The sequence below is a fragment of the Sminthopsis crassicaudata genome, chromosome 3, assembly GCF_048593235.1.
Source record: "Sminthopsis crassicaudata isolate SCR6 chromosome 3, ASM4859323v1, whole genome shotgun sequence".
Classification (NCBI taxonomy): Eukaryota; Metazoa; Chordata; class Mammalia; order Dasyuromorphia; family Dasyuridae; genus Sminthopsis; species Sminthopsis crassicaudata.
In genome coordinates, this window is record NC_133619.1 from 99,487,302 (window position 1) to 99,509,073 (window position 21,772).

At 35.7% G+C, this 21,772-nt stretch overlaps 1 protein-coding gene across 1 annotated transcript in view; it reads left to right on the top strand.

Annotated features, from left to right (window-relative positions):
* TDRD3 (tudor domain containing 3) overlaps window positions 1-21,772 on the top strand; it is a 170,778-nt gene that overhangs the window by 110,938 nt on the left and 38,068 nt on the right. Inside the window, exon 11 of the mRNA XM_074299217.1 lies at window positions 10,528-11,381. Within this exon, the coding sequence (XP_074155318.1) occupies window positions 10,528-11,381 (854 nt within the window). The remainder of the gene's footprint in view (window positions 1-10,527; window positions 11,382-21,772) is intronic.

Sequence of the window (21,772 nt, forward strand, 5' to 3'; positions counted from 1 at the left end):
TTTTTTTGAACCATCCCAACATAATTAATTCTCATTCATGTCTTTTACATAGTTATATTCCTTTTATTTTCCCCATATAGATATGTAAATAGTTTAACTTATTGAGTCCCTTGTGATTTTCTTTTGTGTTTACATCTTTATGCTTTTCTTGAGTTTTGTATTTGAATGTCAGATTTTCTATTCAGCTTTGTGTTTTTCATCAGGAAAGTTTGAAAATTCTTTATATCAGTAAATGTCTATCTTTTTACTTGAAGAATTATATTTTACTGAGTATAATATTCTTAGTTGCAGTTCTAGCTCTTTTGCTTTATGGAATGTCATATTCTATACCTGCTGCTTTTTTAAAATGGTAGCTGCTAAATCTTGTGTGATCATGTCTGTGGCTCTATATAGTATTTGAATTGTTTCTTTCTGGCTGCTTTTGATGTTTTTCTCTTTGAACTAGGAGCTCTGGAATTTTGTTATATTATTCTGGGAAGTTTTCATTTTGGTTAATCTTTTAGTAGTTGATTTGTGGATTTAAAATATTTTTATGCTATTTTTCTAGTTCAAAGGGCAGTTTTCCTTTATAATTTTTTGAAATAAAATTTCTAGGATTTTTATTTGTTTTTGTTCATGGTTCCACAATTCTTTAATGATCTCTTCTTGAAGTATTTTATAAATCAGTTGGTTTTTTAAATGAGATATTTCATATTTTCTTCTATTTTTTGACTTTGTTTTATTGTTTCTTGAAGTCTCAAGGAATCATTTGCTTCCATTTCCCCAATTCTAATGTTTAAAGAATTATTTTCTTCAGTGAGCTTTTATAACTTTTTCATTTGCGCCAATTCTGGTTTTTATGAAGTTCTTCTTTTCAGTGAAGTTGCGTACCATGTTTACCAGTTGGTCAATTCTACTTTTAGTGTGTTTTTCTTTAGTATTTTTTTGTATTTACTTTGTCAAGCTGTTAGTTATCATTTTATAAAATTCTTACATTGCTCATTTCATTTCCCATTTTTCCCCCTCCACTATTCTGATTTTCATGCATTTATTTAGAACTTAAATACAAAATAGGAAAAGAAAAATACATTTTACACAGCAGAACATAATAAAAGATTTAAAATGTAGAGCAATATATTTCTATTTCAAGAAAACTTATTTAATAAATACTATATATTTTGCAGAGTTTTTCATCTTTGCTTTGTTTCTTTTGTTCTCTGCTCTGTTCTTTTTAGTATATATATTTTTTCCCTTCCTTCTCTTGTCTCCCTGAAAGCAATAATTAAGCACAGATACACACACACACACACACACACACACACACACACACACACACACACCATGTATACATGCACAGATGAATATGGATACTTATAATCATGCACATATATATGCACATACATTCATATATATCTACGTAAGATTTTACTATTCTTGTTTGTTCTTTGTTTTTTTGAAGGTGGATAACATCTTCCTTCATAAGTCCAAGTCTTTCCATAATTTTCTAACTTTGCCAACTTGTTTCTTACATAACAGTAATACTCCAGCTTTATACTTTCTAGTTATTTTAAATAATCTAAAATAATATTAATATGACTAACATATGGTATATGTTTCCCTGTTTTTCTCTTTTGATTAAAGATATTTTAACTTCAATTTTGTTTGAGATCATACCCAGGTTTTTGATAACATTTTTTTCCTTTTTAAAAAAAAAATCTCTTGGGGCACCTAGGTGGCACAGTGGGTAGAGCAAATCTGGTCTTGATGACATTCAGCGCAAGGCAGGGAGTTGTGGAAACTCCCTTCTAGTTGGCGCAGGTCTTTGGTAAATTAATTTACAAATTGGAAAGTTAAACTGGCAAAAGAAGTTTATTATTAGAACTGATAGGTCAGCTTTTGCTAGGAGCTGACTTTCTTAGTGGCAGGGTAGCAGAGAAATCCTGACAGAGAAGTGAAAATGGTCTTGTTAGGGAAATAGGTGAGAAAGATAAAGAGGGAGTAACGCAGAAAAAGAATGTCATTTCAGTGGGCAGAGGGTTGCAGCTATGCCAAGGAGAGAGAGAGGTTCCTTGGTATGGCATGTTAGGGCCTCTGCAAGGAGCTGGGTTGAAGGAAACTTGTTATTATGGGTAGCTCTTGGTAGGGGCTGGGAGCATTTTGAGTTGGAGTCAGAATAGAGAATCTTGGAATTGAATGTGTCCCTGGACTAATCTCCAACTCAACAGAGTTGGATAGAAATCTCATCTCCAGCTTGAGCTAAGTAGGAGTAGTCCTGGATTCAACTAATCCCACCCAGATAACAGAATGAAACCACTTTATCTTGATTCCCTGGGGTGGGTCTCCCAGGGGAGAGCTTCTCTGAGGGAGTTCCCAAGCTTCCCCTCTAAAGTCCGAGAGAGTGAGGGAGTTTTGGGACTCCCTTTATCAGTCTCAGACCCTTAACACTTACTAGCTGTGTGACTTTGGGCAAGTCACTTAACCCCAATTGCCTCAGAAGAAGAAAAAAAAAATCTTTCTTGCTTTTCAAGGAATTCTTATTTGCCTTGTGCCCTATAATGTCTGGCTTAGCTCTCTGGAGGGTCTCAGGATCAGTCAGAGTCCTTGGTCTTTAGGAGGAGAAGTGAAGGAGGCAGGCAAGCTGCCAAGAGGCTTATCAAAGATGGATCCTGGAGTCTGGAGCCTGAAGTCTTCCCTGCAGCAGAGAAACTCTGACTTTCTCCCTCAGCCCTCCAATCCTTCCCCACACCCACATTCATTCACATGAATCCTGAGCAGAGCCATCACATCACCATATCATCTAAGTTTATGTTTATAGAACCATTATTTCACATTGAGTAGGTACTTAGCCTTAAGTGCTCTGCTGTTCTGGAATCTAGTACACCTTTTCAGAGTTCCAGCCCTCTACAGTGTCTAACCTGAATTTTTTTCCTTTGAGGTTTTGTTTGCAGCTCACTTTACATTATTGCCATCTAAGTTTGTGTCTTGAGCTTTTCTGTCACATTGAAGCTTTGCGGTAGTGTTCTTTTTATTGTTTGCTTCTTTCCAGGGTATTTCTTGACTTTGACATTCATGTTGGGGATGAGTAGGCACTGGGGTCACTGTCCCAAGCTTTAGACTTTTTTTGTTCCTCTGTTTTCATAACCAGTTCTGGGCCTTGGTCTTTGACTTAAGTTCTCTGTTTGTCTAGGATGATGTGATCTTGGGAGATCACTCTTGGGAGAGCTCTACTAGTCTGGACTCTGATCCTTACCCAGATTGGAATCCTGCTCCCTTTTAACCAGAAGTGCTAGGGCTCCTTTCTATCCTGAAACTAATGAGGGAAAGGAAAGGGGGGACCCATTTCTCGGCGCATAGATAGTAAGATAATCCCATGAGGCACAGTGTCCCCTGTAAATGAATTTACAGGCCCCAAAACCTAGATTGATAAATAAAAGGTTTATTGTAGAAATTTGGAAGTAAAGTTCAGTCAGAAAGATGCCAGGCCAGAGGTGGCCGCTGGGCGGGCAGGAACCTTTACATGGCATGGCTTTGGTGGGGAGGGCTCCTGCAAAGAGGGAGTTCTGGTTCACCTCTTTTATACCTAGAAGATGGGCGGTATCCAAGTTCTCAGCGGGCTTTTCAGTTAGCTCAGATCAGGTGAGGGCTGGGGAAACTGAGCTGATAGTGAAGCTGGGTGAAGCTGAGCTGATAGTGAGGCTGGGCCTGGATATTCAAAAGGGTTCTTTTGACCAGGATTTGTGAATCAAGGTCAGCCATGGGCAGTCAGAGAGGAATCTTAAAGGGATCTCAACCCCCATTATTTCCCCCCTTAAGCACTGAGATTTAACTTCATTTAAGAAAAAAGAAAATATGGGACAGTGTCCTTCATTTAAGGCAAGGTTGAAGATTTTCTCCAAAGATCTTCAGAATAGTGGGGTCCCCTCGTCTTGTTTCCTCGTCGAACCATCGCCTCCAGATACATATGGGAAAAGGGGCGTCGATCTCCTCTTTAACTGCTTCAAGCTGACAAGGGTTGTAGAAATTTGGGGTTCCATGCCAGGAGGTGAGGCATGAGGTGTGGGGGATGGCAGCAGTTATCGAGGGGTTGTCCCAGTCAGTTGTCCCCAGTCAATGTTCTCCAGGCTGAAACGCCAGCTGAGAATCCAAAGTGTGAAGTCTAGAGAAAACAGATCTCGGGAACAGATTAAAAGTGGGGTGTCATCCAGGGTGGAGATGGTGACATTCAGGAGAATGGGGCCTTTAGCAAGAAATGCATCAGGTCCTTTCTGTGGGCTGCTTGTCTGATGGTCCATCTAATTATCAAAGAGAAATAGGAGAAAATGCTGAGAGAAAAAGATCATTTGTACCCTAGCTCTTTCACCCTTAATTTCCAGGAAAGCTAATTTCTCCTGGAGTTGGGATTAATGGATATGGACTCAGAAATCAGGGGAGGCAAGAGGCCTTGATATCTAGTAGATTTAATGAACCACTGCTCTTCTGTAAGGCAGGGTCTAGGGATAGGTATGTATCCCCAGTTGTCAGAGCTGCAGATCAAGATAAGAATGAGGTTTAAGCTCTTGGAAATGTTGTAAAAACTGCTGTTTTTCTTGAAGAGAATTAGTTATTCAATAAGCAAAGATCCTGAATCTTTTCCTTCCTAGTTTCCCCACTCTTTATGGGGGGGAGGGGTGAAAGTCAGAGAGGGTGCACAGTATCAGCATAGCCTACCCAGCTTACCGGCCCCTGAGGTGTTTGGGCTGTCCTGAGATACAGGGCCAGACCTCAAATTCCTACCACTGGGGGGCCAGGGTCAACCCTTGTGGTGTTTGCTGTGATGGTGAGAAGGCAGCTCCTCCTGCTTGAATTCAGGACAGAGACTGGGGTCTTCTAAGGTTTAAGTCTAGAAGAGATTTGCATTAAAAGGGCATCTCTGCTTCTTTCTGAGTGTCTGGAGGCAGGAGTTGCCCTGAGAAGAGAACTGAGAGTCTCAGGTTAATGAGATAAAGGGAAACCAACAGGTGTTAGAAGTCAGTTTTGGTCTTACAGATCTCTATCAGTTGTCCAGTAGCAGACAGATGACCAGGCTAAATACTTATTTGCCCAAGCATTTAGGATACAATGATTACATATAATCAGGCTAGAAACAGCAAGGTATGACATAATTGAATTGCATTAACAATTTCTATTGACTATTGCTCTGATCTTAAAACCAGTTACATAAGGAAAAAATACAAGAACATAAATTCTAAACAAATATTTATAATAACCTTATGTTGATAACAGTAAGGAATTTGTCCCAATGAGTTCATATCCAAGTAGATGTTTCATAAGTGAACATTATTCATACAAATCAGTTTGTTTTTTAAAATGCCCAATACAAATATAATCATATATAGAATGTCTAATTCCACATAAGAGAATTCAAGAAGTTAGCAGTTAAACTTTTAGAAATAAATAAATATAAATCCATAAAGTATGGATGACATTCACAGAAACCCAGGCTAAGTTTGATTATTGCTCTTTCCCAACCTTTTGGCTTCAAAGGGGCTAGCTTTGCTGGGTGTAGAAGCCCTGTTAAGGTGGGTGGAAATAAGGTTAGATAATCTGTTCAGTGGAGTTTATTGAGAGGCAGTAACCGGACCCTAACTCTATAGCTTTCATTCCCTTCAGGCGTCCCAAAGAGAGAGAGATACGACAAAAACTTTTGTTTCTCCAGAGCTGTGCCATGACGTCTCAATGACCAATGCTTGGCTTGAGTGTAGAGCTCCAGACAGCGTCAATCAAGTCCCGGGAAATTGAGCTATCCCACTTCACTGATAGAGTGTGTGTGGGGGGGTTTGTTACCTCATGAACAGTAAATCAGGAAGACTGAAATAGAGGCAAGAGCAATATTGGAGTAGGTCTCTAGAGAGATGACATAATCAGTGGAGATAGTATCTTGATAAGAGATTCCCATAGCTTGGGATGGGAGAGACATTCTGCTATTCTGAAACATAAGATCTTATCAAGTATTCTGATAAAAAGGCAGGGGGAGGTTTTGCAGAACTAAGAGGCAGGGAAACTGAGGCAGGACTGAGTCAGGATAATTAGGGAAACTGAGTCAGGACAATAAAACAAATAAACCAGACTAAAACTAGAAAATGCAAGGACTTGTGGCAAGGACCAGTTTCTCCCTGATAACCCCAGAATTTTTAACATAGAACAGCACTCCTTATTCAGAGAGACACACAAGTCTCCCTGTTTGGATCTCTGCAGTTGGGGGGCATCTCAGCCGAGATGGACAGTCTTTAGATCTGTGGTCATTTGTGCATTTAACTCAGCGTCTGCTGTGTAGCAGTGCTCAGGGCGGTCCTGCTGCCCTGAGAGGGCACCCCAAGTCAGGGGCACCAAGAGAGAGACAAAAAATGGAGTTTAAGAGCTTCATTCTCTCTCTCTAGAGAGGACAGATTTCTGAGTAAATTATGTAATTAGACCAAGACAGGCCACCCCAAACCATTAGAGTCCTGATGTTGAAATGCTGAAATAATAATTAAGGAACTGGGGTAACAGGGGTGGAGATGATCAGAGAGGCTGCCAGTCCTTGCACAGGTGTCTGATTTTTGGTTGTTTCTAAAGAATAATCCTAAAGACTGAATAAAGGATTTCAAAGTTAAAACATAACTCAGCAAATCATAGTCTAGCAAATTTTTAAGCAAATAGTAAAATAGTTTCCAGTTCGGCCTGAACTGAAATAAGACGTCAGTTTTTCCCAATTTCCTGACCAGCTGAAATCTCAGTTTCCTTTCTCCCCTATTTACAGAAATTATCAGATTATACATAATAGACTAGTAAATTTCCTGAAACAGCAGTAGTCAAAGTTTTGTGCAGCAATAGTTAAAGTTTTTCTCATACAGAACAATAGTCAAACAGTTTTAGCAAGTCCCCCAGTTTTAACGAGTCTTTAATAGATAGATTAATTTGAAAGCCGGCCTGTCTCGCTGAGAACCTTTTCGGTGGAAGGTGGGTGTGGAGAAATCCCACGTGGCGCCTCCCTACTCTGTTAGAAGAGGCAGAAGGAGGGGAAGGCAGCTAGCATTTACCTCAGGCTACGAGGTACTTGATGTTGAGTGGAAGACAAAAGACCCTACCCCCACCCATCTTTTAGTGAGTAGGGTGTGGGGCATTTAGAAAAGTCAGACCCTAATTGGAGATACGAGACTCCTGAAAAGAAAATTGGGGGATGGGCAAGTAGAGAGATTGGAACTCTACATAGAATTCAGGTGTTAATGTAGCCATTCTCTAAAAGGCAGCTTGAGGGAGAATCTATTCTTATTCTATATCCCTGGCTTCCTGGACTGAAGCCAGAGAAGTTGAGGCAAGAAAGAGACAGTTTAAGGAAACTGAGGCAGTAAAAGAGAACTGTCGCACACCAGAACAGAGAAAGATTCTAGTGAGGCACCAAATTAAAAGTAGTTAAGGAGTTTTTAAATAGTTTCAATCTCTTAATTCTCCTCCTGCTGCAGTCAGGATGAGGGAAAGATAAAAGAAGCTATTTTCACTCTCTTAACAATTAATTTGCCTGGATTCGGAATTAAATTACAAAAGATCTCCTTTCTGAAATGATAGTGTGGCCAAAGCTGCACTTCAGAAAAGAAATCTTTAATTTTTGCCATATAGGGTATAGAATGCTAATCCAGAAGAATAGGAGAGAGCTGAGACAGAGAAAAAGGCTTGAGCAGTTTAACTTCTCTGTCTAGGCGTTAGAGAGCAGGTAAGTATGCCCTAAGGCTTAGAAAATCCTATATCCAGCCTAGAGAGCATGTTCTAATGTAGGATGACTAAATCAGGAAACTGAGTCCCGTTTTAAAATGTATGGGACAAGCTAGTTCTCTGAGAGGGCTGGAAACCTTTAAGAGCCAGGTAAAAGCTATGGGAGGGGTTTCTAGAGATCTTGAAAAGATTCCCCAAATCTCCCCACTGTACCCCAAGAAGGGGACAGGATGGGAGCATTTAAGTGCAGGTTAAGCCACATGGGAGAGGTTGGAATAGAGAGAGGATGGGGGAAGGGAGAGATTGGAATAGAGAGAGGATGGGGGAAGGGAGAGATGTTATCTTACCCAGTGCTTCTCAGATGGCAAAGGTGAAGGCTCACATATTTGGGTAGAGACACATCTCCAAGTTCTCCCCGATCCATTGACCGTCTCCTCGTGGCTACAGCCTGACCACTACGGTGGAGTGCGAGAGGAGCTCAAACACAGACTTCTCCCCCAGAAGAAATCCAGGAGACTGCTGGCCTGGGACCAAGAGGGATGGCCACTTGGTTGAGGGAGGGGTGAAGAAGAGACACTCTCCTGTGTGTTGGAGTTGCGGCCTGAGGGCAGGCTTTTCTGGCAAGATAAAGGGATTAGAAATGTCTTGGAAAAGAAGGTCTTTTTGTCTCTAGAAGCGGCCTCTAGAGAGAGTGAGAGGAAAAGAGAACGTTTTTGCCTGAAATGCAAGTAGTCTCCATGGGAGACTTGCTCGTAGCCCAAACCTGGTCTGGGTGCCCTATGTTTTTAGAGTGAGATGAGGATAGGAACACAGATATTCTTCCCGGAAGCTGCTCGAAATTGCTAAGGACAAAAATTGGTTCTGAGAGACCTGAAAAGGTTAAGGTTAGTTTTTGGGGTAACAATTTTCAGGGTCCCCGGGTGGGTCACCAACTAATGAGGGAAAGGAAAGGGGGAACCCCATTTCTTGGCACATAGATAATAAGACAATCCCATGAGGTGCAGTGTCCCCTGTAAATGAATTTACAGGCCCAAAAACCTAGATTGATAAATAAAAGGTTTATTGTAGAAATTTGGAAGTAAAGTTCAGTTATAAAGACGCCAGGGCCAGAGGTGGCCGCTGGGCGGGCAGGAACCCTTACATGGCTGTGTTGGTGGGGAGGGCTCCTGCAAAGAGGGAGTTCTGGCTCACCTCTTTCATATCTAGAAGATAATGGGCAATACCCCCAAGTTCTTGGTGGGCTTTTCAGTTAGCTCAGATCAGGTGAGGGCTGGGGGAAGCTGAGCTGATGGTGGGGCTGGGCCTGGATATTCAAAAGGGTTCTTTTGACCAGGATTTGTGAATCAAGGTCAGCCATGGGCAGTCAGAGAGGAATTTTAAAGGGACCTCAACCCCCATAAAAACTGCAAGCTAGAACTGTGTAATGGTAGTTGAGTTACCAAACAATGGGTACCCTGTAATTTCTTTCTAACCAATTATCTAATGCCCTTACCCTCTTTGCATGGTGAGTGCTCCTAAAACTGCTACTGCCATTATTATAGCCACCTCCAGGGCCCACAGCCAGGGTTTTGATTGTACTGTGTTCCCTCCCAGGCCCCATTCCAGCATCACAAACTTTTCATTTTAACCTTCTAAATTGTTTTGGACTGGAAAAATGACTTACCCTGACTTTTTGTTGGATTTGCTGCTCTAGAATTTGATTTGACAAGATAATTTAGTTTTTTGGAGGAAAATGTTGGGAGAGTTCTGTTTGAATGTTCCCTTTATTCTGTTATCTTGGCTTCACTCCACCTCTTTCAGGTAATCCCTTTCCAAAAGTTATATACCAATTCCATATCATTGTTACTTTAAATAATTTATACCAGTTCAAGTATCTCTTATGTAACAACAAAAACATAAAAGGAAACTTAACATATTAATATCTTTATTTAAAGTTACCTTAAATGTCTACCAGAATTAACAATAACCTAATATTCATATTCTTGAGTTCAGAATACTAGTAAAATAATTTATAATATATATTCTAAAAGAGCTTTACATTGTAATAAAGAGCTTAATGTTGTATACTGATTTGAAACAAAAGGCCTTCAGAATTAGAACATTGCTTTTAAATTGTATATAGTTGCTTTCTTAAACTGTTTATTCCTCAAGTGTTATTATTCAATTTATCAAATTTGAAATAAATCTTGCTTATTTGCTTTGTTGATCTATCAAAAGCATTACTTTCATTTGGCTTATTAGAAATAGTTTTGCAAATGAAATATTTAGAATCATAGAATTTTAGAGTTAAATAAGACCTTTCAAAACTATCTATCACAGCCTATTTCTAGGCACTTCAATATATGTTACACTTTTATTCATCTAAGAGAGGCTGTTTCCAGCCTGGAAGTGATTTTTGGAAATAAATGAACATGGGAAAAAGAAAAAAAGCTTCATAGCATCACATGAGTTAACTCTTCATAATATGGTTTCATTGATTGTTTCTTTTTTAAGTGAGTTCCCTGAGCAGCAGACTTGCCTCTATTCAAATGTAAGTATTAAAGCAAGACAACTATAAATAACTTTTTGATTATCTACATGTTTTGCATGGTCTATGCTTTTGTTTATCTTTGTTCACCTGTAGTTAAGTATGTCAACTCTAAATTTAAAATATTCTTATTTTTTAGGAACATAAGGGACATAGGGAGATTAATCATAATTCATGTTCACTAGTATGTGGGTTATTTAGTGCATATGAGTGCAAGTGTGTAATAATGTCTGCAATTAACCAAGAATGTATTCCTTGATGTGATATTAATATAATACCTTTTTACTTTTTAGAGTCCAAAGCACAGTCTCAGCCGCTTCATCAGGGACAACACAGACTGTTGAATAATGAACAGAATGGAGTGAAGGATTATAATCAACCAAGACACCTTCCTCGAAATGATACCAGACAACCAAGGAATGAAAAACCTCCTCGTTTTCAAAGGGACACTCAAAATTCAAGACAAATTTTAGAAAATAGTGGATTACCTAGAAGCAGAGGTCCTGAAAGACAGAGCTCTTCTGTGGTACATGAAGCATGGACAGAAGAGAGAATTAAGTGTGATAGACCTTATGCTAGAAATGATAGAATTAAGGATATTGCATATCCTTCAACTTCTCACCAGAATGATGGTGCTTTTAAAAAAAGAGATAACTCTATGCAAAACAGACCAGGCAAAGGTTCATCTTACTTGGAAGTAAAAGAAAGTCCACTTCCTCAAGAAACTATGGACCATAATAATCAAAAACGTGGGAAAAGGGAAAACCAGATATCAAACCCTGATCAGTTATATGAAAGAAAAACACGAACAATAAGTAATGAAGCCTTTAGTGGTATGAAAAATGAGAAACATTTTAACATGAATACTGATTATCCCAATTCTGTTAGAACTGATGGCTTCAGTGGTGTACCAAATGGAGAGGTTGAAGTTTCAATGAAAGGAAGACGAGTTGGACCTATCAAATCTGCAGGATCCACTGGGACTCCAGCTTTTGATGATAAAATGTTATTTTATAATAGTGGGCCCAAAAGGAGGTCTGGGCCAATCAAACCAGAAAAAGTATTGGAATCTTCTCTTCCTGTGGAATGTGGAAGAATGTGGAAACCAGGAGATGAATGTTTTGCACTTTATTGGGAAGACAACAAGGTATTGTAGATCTAAGTGAAATATATGCTACTATTAATAGTGTCAAATTCAAATGAAACTTTAAAGAAAGTTAGTAAATGGAAGCTAAGTTCCTGAGGCTCACAATTGGAATTTATTTAAAACTTAAGAACCATGCAGGATATTAGCTGTCCCTTCTCTTTTGGGAAAAAGTGGCAATTAAGAAAAGGAACAATCAGCTTCTCTGGGTGCACAAAAAAGTTATCTATTATAAGAACTATCCAAAATAATTATATAAGTGGGTGAATTAAACTTGTCTTTCAGGTGTCACTAAAGTTTTTGTATACTTTCCTTATTTGGAAGGTTTGGCTTGGATAGGACATTTTCTATTGAGCGTCTTTGAACCATAAGGGAAAAATTAATTGAGACCATCTAAGTAACAAACAACTATTAGATTAAAAAAATTTGAATATTCAATATTCCACACACTTGATTTTTAATTTAATAGGAAACATCAAACTTTGTCTAATAACTTTAGTATATGTTTTATGTATATGTTATAAATTAGTTTCAAATATGTTTGTTTATTAGGAGAGGAGAAAAGATGGATAGGGAAAAAGAAAAGAACAAGACAATGAAAAATTGAATAGTACTTAAGTGAGCTTTAAGTTTTGGTCATCTTTAATGGGCTTTAGAATAAATTATTCCTTGTTATGTTAAGAAAAAGATTGATCACTGTTCACAGGCTTTTAATTGCTCTTTACTTTAATACTAAAATTTTGTCATGGTATCTATAAGCATTAGTTTTTCCTCTTAAGTTACAGTGGCATTAATCAGAACAATTTGTTTAAGGTCAGAGTATAATCAGTCATCATATAAAATTTTTTTATGGTTATGCAAACTTTGATTTAGTGTGGGAGAGGGAGCGTGTTGGTAAATTTCTAGTTAAAAATACTTTAAAAAATTCAGTTGCTATTCATATGTAATTTAGTTATTACACATTTTTGTGGGATTTTATTTAAGTTCCTTATTCTTTTTTATATATTTGCATAGTTTATATATTTGCATAAGTTTTTTAAAGTCAACAAAATAATCTTGAAAGTATTTATTTGATCTAAATTTATAGCAATGAATTGTTTAAAACTTTAGCTCTCAATCTAAGATTTTTAAACATTTGAATTGTAAAGAGGGTTCTACCAAACTCTTAAAATTTTCTGAGTGTTTACTGTCAGTGGCAGTGAAATAAAACATTTATGATTACCATCCAATCATTGAGCCCATGCTCAATTTGATTAATACTGAGACTAGCTGTAATACCAAATTCTCTAAATATCTCTTCCCACCCTATCACAAAAATGTAGCATAATAGAATGATGTGTGAGACTGGGAGAGGTTTTTGTCTCTGTTTCTTGCCTTCTCACACAGGACAGATAGCTCTTTGCTCATCTAGGAAAAGTATTTTGAGTGAGAACATGCTCGTAAACTCATAGACAATTTATTGAAAAGACCATAGACTACAGCAATTAAAAAGAAGAAGAAATGAGAAAACTAAACATTAAATGTTATTTAGTTTTATGACCACATAGTCAAGCTCACTCATTTTATAGGTAAAGAGGCCTAGAAAGGGAAAGACACTTGTCTAGGTTCTTTTGGCTGTAAGGCACATATATGGAATTGAATGTAAGTTTCCTGTTTCTAAGTCCAGTGCTCTTTCAGATGAATTCAACAAGTATCCATGAATTGTTCCCTAAGTGTCCGGCACTGTGCTAGAAAAGTAAAAATAACCTTTCTCCTTACAGGGCTTACTTCTATATACTAGTCAGCTGTGTTGAGCATAAATTGAGAAAGAGAACAACTAATAAAGACACTTTTCTAGTGGTCAAGGTATACTGTAGTGAGATTCTAAATTAGAATGGTGGCTATTTAAGTAGAGATAAGACATATTGTGGGGGACAGGAGAAAGTGAATCTACAAGATTTAGGAACTGATTGGACATGAGGAATGAGAGAATGGGAGGAGTTAAATATGACTTTGAAGTTGTTAACTTAGATGACTACAAGCTGATGGTGCTCTCAATAGAAATCTGGAATAAAGAGGGATGGCTATAGAGTGAGAGATGATTCTGTTTTAGAATGTTTACTTTGAGATACTTTTGGAATCCCCAGATGGAGAATGCTAAGTAAGCATAGTAAGCAGACGCACAGGAGAGCAATGAAAATTTGATAAATAGTTTTAGGCCTTACTTGCAGAGGCAATATTTAAATCTATGGGAAGTCTCCTCAAGAGACAAAAATATAAAAAGACAAGAGGTCCTATATAGAACCATGGTTTAATCAGAGTGTCCTAAAAGTCGTAGTGCAATTTTAAACTTTAATAGCATATGTCTAAAAGACAAGACATAGAGTATGATCCATAAACAGATGATGAGGTCAGATAGAATAACCACAGCATTTTCATCAGTGTAATGAAAACCCTCTAAGAAAGCTTGTGGTCAGAAGTATCAAATGATGCAGAAAGATCAAGGGGAATAAGCATAGTGTAAACTTTGTGAGAGCTGTTTTAATTGGGTAGTTGGGTTGAAAGCTGGATTGTAAATAGTTAAAGTGTGAGTGGGAGGTAAGGAAGTACTCGTAATGAATATAAATCATTTTTTTAGTAGTTTTGTCTGTAAAATGGAAAGAGTTGTATGGGATAATTTACTAGAAAGACAGTGTTAAATGAAGGTTTTTGTTTTTTTAAGATGGAGTGTAGTCATTAAAAATGGAACTAATTTATCAAGAGAGATTAGAAATTAGAAAGGGAAGGGAAATGATTAAAGAGATATTTTTTGCATGGGATACAAAATTGAAGGCACAAGTGGTGCTGGGAGTTGAGAAGGTTTTGTCAAGAGGAAGGCCTGCCTCTTCTTTAAAGATGGCTGCTTTAGCTGCTATTGGGCCAACTTCATTTCCCTTAGGTGAAAAGATTTAAGTGTGTGTCCCTGGGAATAGAACCAGGACTATTGAATGAGTGGAAGTTACAAGATTGTAGGTTTTTGTTTTTTTTTTCTCAACCTAAGAATACCTTTCCTAATAACCAAAGTTGTCTGAAAATGTAATGAGTTGGTTTTAAATAGAGAGTTCCCCATGATGAGGAATTAAAGAAAAGGCCAGATCAACACATTGCTATAATTTTAAGAGGTGATGATGTTTCTGTTGAGATTGGAATAGATAGCCTCTAAATTCTGTTCTTAAAAATCTGTAACTCTGCCTTTTAAAATTTTGTCATGTTTTACTTTTGACTTGGAATTTTTCACTTGTAAAGGATAGCATCATAGAGGAATGTTGTTTTTTTCATAATTATCATTTAAGTATCTTGAAACTGATAGTTGAGAAAGTCTGTATAAATATTAAATACTGTTATATTGTTCATAGGATCTTTGTATTTGAAGGGAACTTAGAGAGGGTGTCTCAAGACATGTAATATTAACATTCCCACTGTTGTCCATTAACATTTTATTAAATCATACAAATGAGAGCTAGAAAAGACTAGTTAGAACAACTGATTTACTTCTTTTCTGAAGGAGGACATTTCTCAAAGCATATTTTTCATTGTTTGGAATAATATTGTTCTATATGATTAGAATGACAACACATATCTGAATTAATTTACAATGAATATTCTATAATCTAAACAATTAGATTATATTGTTTTTGATGCAAATTATTTTTTCTTTGTCCATCCTATTGTTTCTTGTCATTACTCCTTTGACTTAAAAAAAAAAACCAACAACAAACTTTTTTTCTTTGTGCATATTTGTTCTTTTTACTTAGCAATGTAATTTTTATAACTATGGTTTCTTGACTCTTTTGATTAGAAGATTGTGCTGAAACTTTGGTCACGTCACGTTTTTAACTGCTCTGTGATTAAATTAACTTTGAACCAAGTATTCTTTGCAAATGCATGCAGTTGATCACAAGAGGCAAGCCAATTGGTTTGTAGAGCAAAATCATTGCAATTGGGGAAAATGCATATCAAAATATAATACTCATTCAATTTCAGTTTAATTCACCCCTCATTAAATGGTAAAGCACTATGGTGGACACTGAGGAAGGATGAATTTTAGATAAGATATTGTTGTTCTTAGGAAATTTAAAGGTTAGTCGAGACCGAAGTAGATTCGTGAACAGATAAATTATAATATAAAATATTGCCCGATAAATACTGTATGTAGAGGGAACTCAATAGGCAGAAAAGGAGGAGATAAATTCTAAAAGATTTTGTACATAAGGTGTTCTCTACTTTTTTTTTGCCTCTCACTCTTCTTAACCTCTTATAATCCATATCATTCCACTCAAACTGTTCTCTCCAAAATTACTAATTATTTAGTTGCTATATCCAGTGGTCTTTCCTTCATCCTCATTCTCCTTGACCTCTCTGTAGCCTGTGAAAAGCTTGATCATTCACTTTCCTCGATATTCACTTGTTTCTAGGTTTTAGGTTCCTGGTTCTCCTCCTATTCATCTGACCAATCCTTCTCTGTCTCTACTGTTGGATCCTTTTCTAGGTCATGAGCTTTTTTTTTTTTTTTTTAATAGTTTTTATTTATCAGACATACGCATGGGTATTTTTACGGCATTCACAATTGCCAAATCTTTTGTTCCACTTTTTCCCCTCCTTCCCCCCACCCCTGCACCATGGCAGGTTGACCAATACATAGTAAATATGTTAAAGTATAAATTAAATACAATATATGTATACATGTCCAAATAGTTGTTTTGCTGTACAAAAAGAATAGACTTTGAAACAGTGTACAATTAGCCTGTGAAGGAAATAAAAAATGCAGATGGACAAAAACAGAGGGATTGGGAATTCTATGTAGTGATTCATAGTCGTCTCCCAGAGTTCTTTCACTGGGTGTAGCTGGTTCCATTCATTACTGTGCTATTGGAATTGATGAAGATGGTCACGTACATCAGAGTTGATCATCATATCATATAGTATTGTTGTTGAAGTATATAATGATCTCCTGGTCCTGCTCATTTCACTCAGCATCAGTTCATGTAAGTCTCTCCAGGCCTTTCTGAAATCATCCTGTTGGTCATTTTTTATAGAACAATAATATTCCATAATATTCATATTAGGCATGCCCTTTTAAAATAGACATCCCTTAATGTTCAATTCTGGATCCTATTCTAACTGTATTACTTCACTGGGTGATTTCATCTATTCCATGGATTTAATTACCATTTTATGTTGATAATTCTTATATCTGTCTATCTCCTTGCCAATCTTTAAATATTTATTGATTGATTATGACATTCTTGGATGAAAACACTAATAATAGGCTATAAAAGAAGAGTGACAATAAAACAAGGAAGACTTTCTCATATTTTAAACTTATTTGCTAGGTAAGAGAGAGCCACTGAAGTTAAGAAGAAAAATGATATAGCCAGATCTATTAATAAGGAAGACTAATTTAATAACATTATAAAAATGGAATCAAACGAGTATCAGTTGTTTGATGGGTGGTAATGAGAACCTGTGGTAGTAGAGTTGATGGGAGCAGAAGTACAAAGGAGGGGATCTTTATGAAAAATGTTAAAGAGGGGGCAGCTAAATAGTGCAGTGGATTAAGCACTACTCTGGTATCAGAAGGACCTGAGTTCAAATTTGGCCTCAGACATTTAACATTTAACACTTACTAGTTATATGACCCTGGGCAAATGACTTAACTCTAATTGTTTTGCTAAAAAAGAAAAAAAGAAATGTGATAAAGTAAATCTTCAGCTGCAGTAGCAGTAACATTTCCATTGCAGTCCATTTGTTTAATAGCTGTTTTATTTCTCTTATATTATCTTTTGGTTGAACTGCAACATATTTCTTATTTATTTAATATATTTTTAGTTGGAAAAAAAAAGCTGCATGCCTCTCCACTTAATTGTTCTGCTGTTATTCTTCCTTTTCCAAGTTTGCCTATGAAAACTATTGAAATATTCTATTGTTAAAATACTTATATGTACAAAAAATTGGGTGTGTGTGAGAGAGTGAATATTTTTAGTACTAACCTGTTATTAAATTAATATGCAGACATTTGATGAATTTGTAGTGTATCCACAGATTGGCATTTTATAGTTTTAGAGTTTCCCAAGTCACACAGCTCTTATATGCAGGAGATAAGACTAATGCAAGTCTTCTTTCTCCAACTCCACTGTATTTTTGTTTTTCTTTTTCTATATATTTGTAAAGATAAACTTTTCCCCCAAAATTCTGAAACTCAAGAATTATGATTTCTTTCATATATTTGAACGTGTATATGTATGCATGAATGCATGCATTGTTGTTGTATCTTGCAGTGTGATTGGTTTTCCACTAGATGGAACTCAGTAGCCTTTGAGCCTTTCAGTCTTGCCTTGAAGAAATCTTTCTTTTTAATTTATCAATTCTATTACCAAATTATACACTTCTGTAACTAGTTTTTAAGAAAAGGCATGACAGATATTTTTGGAGAAACACACTAAAGGTTAAACCAGTAGACTTTTGTTCAGAGAAAAGACTTTCTGTTTAGATTTACTTTGCATAAGCCCTCTGATGTTCCCTCAGAATAATTTGAATAATTTTAGCATCTGCAGGTCAGATCTTTCAAAGTGGTATAGCAGATTTGATTCTGCCTTTTGAACCTCTAAGCTTTGCATTAGAACTAACCTCTTTAAAACCCTCTGTTAGAGCTATTCATTAGTTAATTTTTACTAAAGCCATGATAATTCTTACTCAATTCAAGTAATTAGAAGATTCTTTTCTCTGCTCTTCTCCCTTGTAGTATTCTTTTTGGAAATAGGAACAAACTCTGAATAAAACTTTTTGGTCTTGTTTGCTCCACTCTGTGATCTAACAGGAGAACTTGGAAATAAGAATATATTGTCCTGATCTTCTGTCTCATTGCTATTTTTCATTCTCTCCCTTAGCTCTTTCATTTGAAAGGAATCATAAATCTGAAAGGCCTCGAAACACTGTGATTTCTTATTGATATCAGTGATATATAATAACTCTACAATCAAAACCATGTAACATTTTAAATTAATACTAATACAGTTTTTGCTACAAAGATATAGAAACTTATTTGGCATAATCTGTATCCAGATTTAGTTTCAGCATAAAGTGTTTACCTAAAATGGCAAAATATAATCAGGCAATTTTCTCAGCTTAAGGAGATTTGGCCAATAACATCTTGTTAATTATCAGAAATTGCTCAGTTTGAGAGATTTAGTTACTAGAGCTTTTTCTATTATATTTAGTGTTTTGTCCAATTATAAGTTTCACTGTATCAGAACTTAGTAAGCTTATGCTGAACTTCTATATTTAACAGTTTGTTTTAGATGTAGTATTTATTTGAGCTATAGAATAGAAACTTAAGAGTTTAGTATAGTATTTGTATAGTATTTTTCCTAAGAGTATTCTCAAAAAGTAGTTACAATTCTAGAATCTCATTTTCTGAATTTCTTATTTACATAAACCCATTTTTCTTTCATCTTATCCTCTGTCAGTATAAATAGATATAACATATTCCCTGACTGATTAGATATTCATTTATGTGTATAATCAAATATCTCAAAAGACTTAAAGAAAAGATATTATTGTCAATTTTAGAATCATGCCGTAAAGGGATAGAAACATTAAATTTGTTAGGCGGTTTCTTGAAAGGAATTTTTCTTACATATATAACATAAACATAGATAAAAATCTTTATTATCATTTATCATATTTTGAAAGAATAAGTATAGTAAAACATCATTTTTATGAATATCTAGTGGAATAATTATTATATAGTTGAAGGTTAGCCAATTATCAGAATTTTACATAAACTTCAAATAAATATGAAAGAATTTGCTTTTTTTGTTTATGGGATGTAAAGAGGAATGCCATTTACTATTTTCAAAATTGATGTTAGGTTGTTTTGGGAAGAGTTTACTCCAAAACCTACTCATTTTAATTAATTAGAATAAGATGACCCATTGTTGATCTATTTTTAAAATAAAACATTAAATAAACATTGTCTTTCAGGCTGTGTTTCGAATCCATCCACACATTGAATATTCATTCATTTGCTCTTTCAAAAATATTTGATTTCCTATTATTTGCTAAATTCTATATAATATATAAAGATAAGTAATAAATGCCTTTGAAAAATTTACAGTATTATAACTAATTATCTTTAATAATTAAGGCAGAATGCCACAAATGCCAAAAGAAAAAGGAATAAGAAGTTTTTTGTTCAGAGGAGGAAGATATCCTCACTTCAAGTTGGTGAGAACAGGAACCCTTTGTGGGGTTATGGCTTTTGATTTAGACTTTAAGGATGGATAGGAGTTTAAGAGATTGAGTGTAGACAGAGCAAGGAGAGGATTAAACAGAAGTTGATTGTAGACCAGATTATCCATATGTTTAGAGTATATAAAGATTAGTTGAATTGAATAATCTAAAAAGACTGAAAATTGAAAACAGTTTGGGAGCTGTCCAGATCACCAGGATCAATAATTTAAACTTTTCTTAGCAATTATTGAGGAACCACTGAAGAGGTTACATTTCTCAACCATCGATGATAGAGTTCCCAGGTTTAACTCAGTAAAATGGATATAAAGAAATGGATTCTTAATAAATTAATTTTTTTTTTTTTAAAGGCTGGGGTTAAGTGACTTGCCCAGGGTCACACAGCTAGGAAGTGTTAAGTGTCTGAGACCAAATTTGAACTCAGGTCCTCCTGAATTCAAGGCTGGTGATGTATCCACTGCGCCACCTAGCTGCCCCCCAATAAATTAATTTTTAAGGAAGTAATATAGAAATGGGGTTTTTATAATGTAGATCATAAAGACTCATTAAAGATTGTAAATTTGTGTCTTAGAATTTGAATTAAAAATCTTCTAGTCCAAATGGAAATGGATTCTTGCTGGTAGCAAATTGACTAAGAAAGCCACAAATTAACATTATCTTTGTTGTTTTGTATCTTTATTTTGTTTGACTTTTATTAAATTATATTTTAATTTAATTGGGGACAAGAGGCTGAATTTGAGACCCCTAATGTAATCCCTTCGGTATTTTGTCCCTTAACAGAAACTTCCCTTAATAACATAGCTAAGCGATCATTCATATCTTGGAAACCTCTAGTGAGGGGGAACCCATTATTTTCCAAGATAGCCTTACTTATAGTAAAAACAGTGCCATGGGAGAAGTGGAGCTGAGGTTAAATAACCTTTTTATTATTAGAAAGTGAAAGGCACTCTTGGTCTCTTATAGATTATCTTCTGTAATGGAAATAACGCGTGAAGTATTAAACAGTGTTTGTATTTTTCCTACTGTGCATAGGTAAAGAAGTAAGCATCAGTAAAAAGGATATTTTCCCTCTCTTTAAGACAGAATCAATTGTAAGCATGCCAAAGTGGCATAGTGGTCTCACTGCTGAGTCATGGTTTTTGTTGAAAACATTTTTTGAACAATTTGTCTAATGAGCAGATAGCTCTCTAAGTCTACGAGACTTAAGTCTCTGATCTACATTTGTTGTGTGAATTTCTGTACACATGATTAATGAAATCAGAAGTTCATATTAGAACTAAATAATCAAAATTGCATTTGTTTGTTTAAATATATATTTTTTAAAATTGTATTGCATCTTAAAAATTCTCTAACTCCCTCAAAAAAGAAAGAAAAAGGAAAAAAAAATTCTCCAATGCTATTTCATGGATTTTAAAGCAGAGGGGACTCTTAAAGCTAACCTAATCCAACCTCCTCATTTTAGAGGTAAGAGAACAGCTATGCTAACCCTAGAGGTGACATTTTAATTTAAATCTACTAGTAGTCATGGTACTAAATAGGCTAAATTTTGTTATCAAAGGAATATATATATGTATGTATAAACTTAATGTACTCCAGTGTTCCAATTTGGAATTTTGATGTAACAGTGAGCCTCTGCAAAACTGTCTCCCTGTATGTTTTATTTTATTACAGCATATCTCCTTTTTCCTTTCTAGAGTGGAGCTAAGCTGCTCATGATCCTTAAAAAAAAAAGTAAATAAAAACATTGTTTTCCATTGTTGTGTTTTGTACAAGGGAGCCATGATCCCATGTGTGTCACTATAATGTGTTTGACATTTATTTGACAAAAATTATTTTAAATAACATATTCCCTTAGTTTAAACTATAGAGGATAACCAAGGTAGAAGGTACTGCTTTTTCCTATTCTACTTAGAAACTAGAAGAAGGTAATTCTTCATTCTGGTTCTCTTTGGACTGAACAGATCTTCAATGATATGTACTGATAGAATATAAATAGACACACATAAGATGGCACTATGAAACTTGAATATTAATGTAATACGAAAATCCAACTCCATTTTGGAACTAATCTTTTGAAATAGTCTATAGAGCAAGTTTATCAGCTATATAAGAAAAAAAAACCCCAC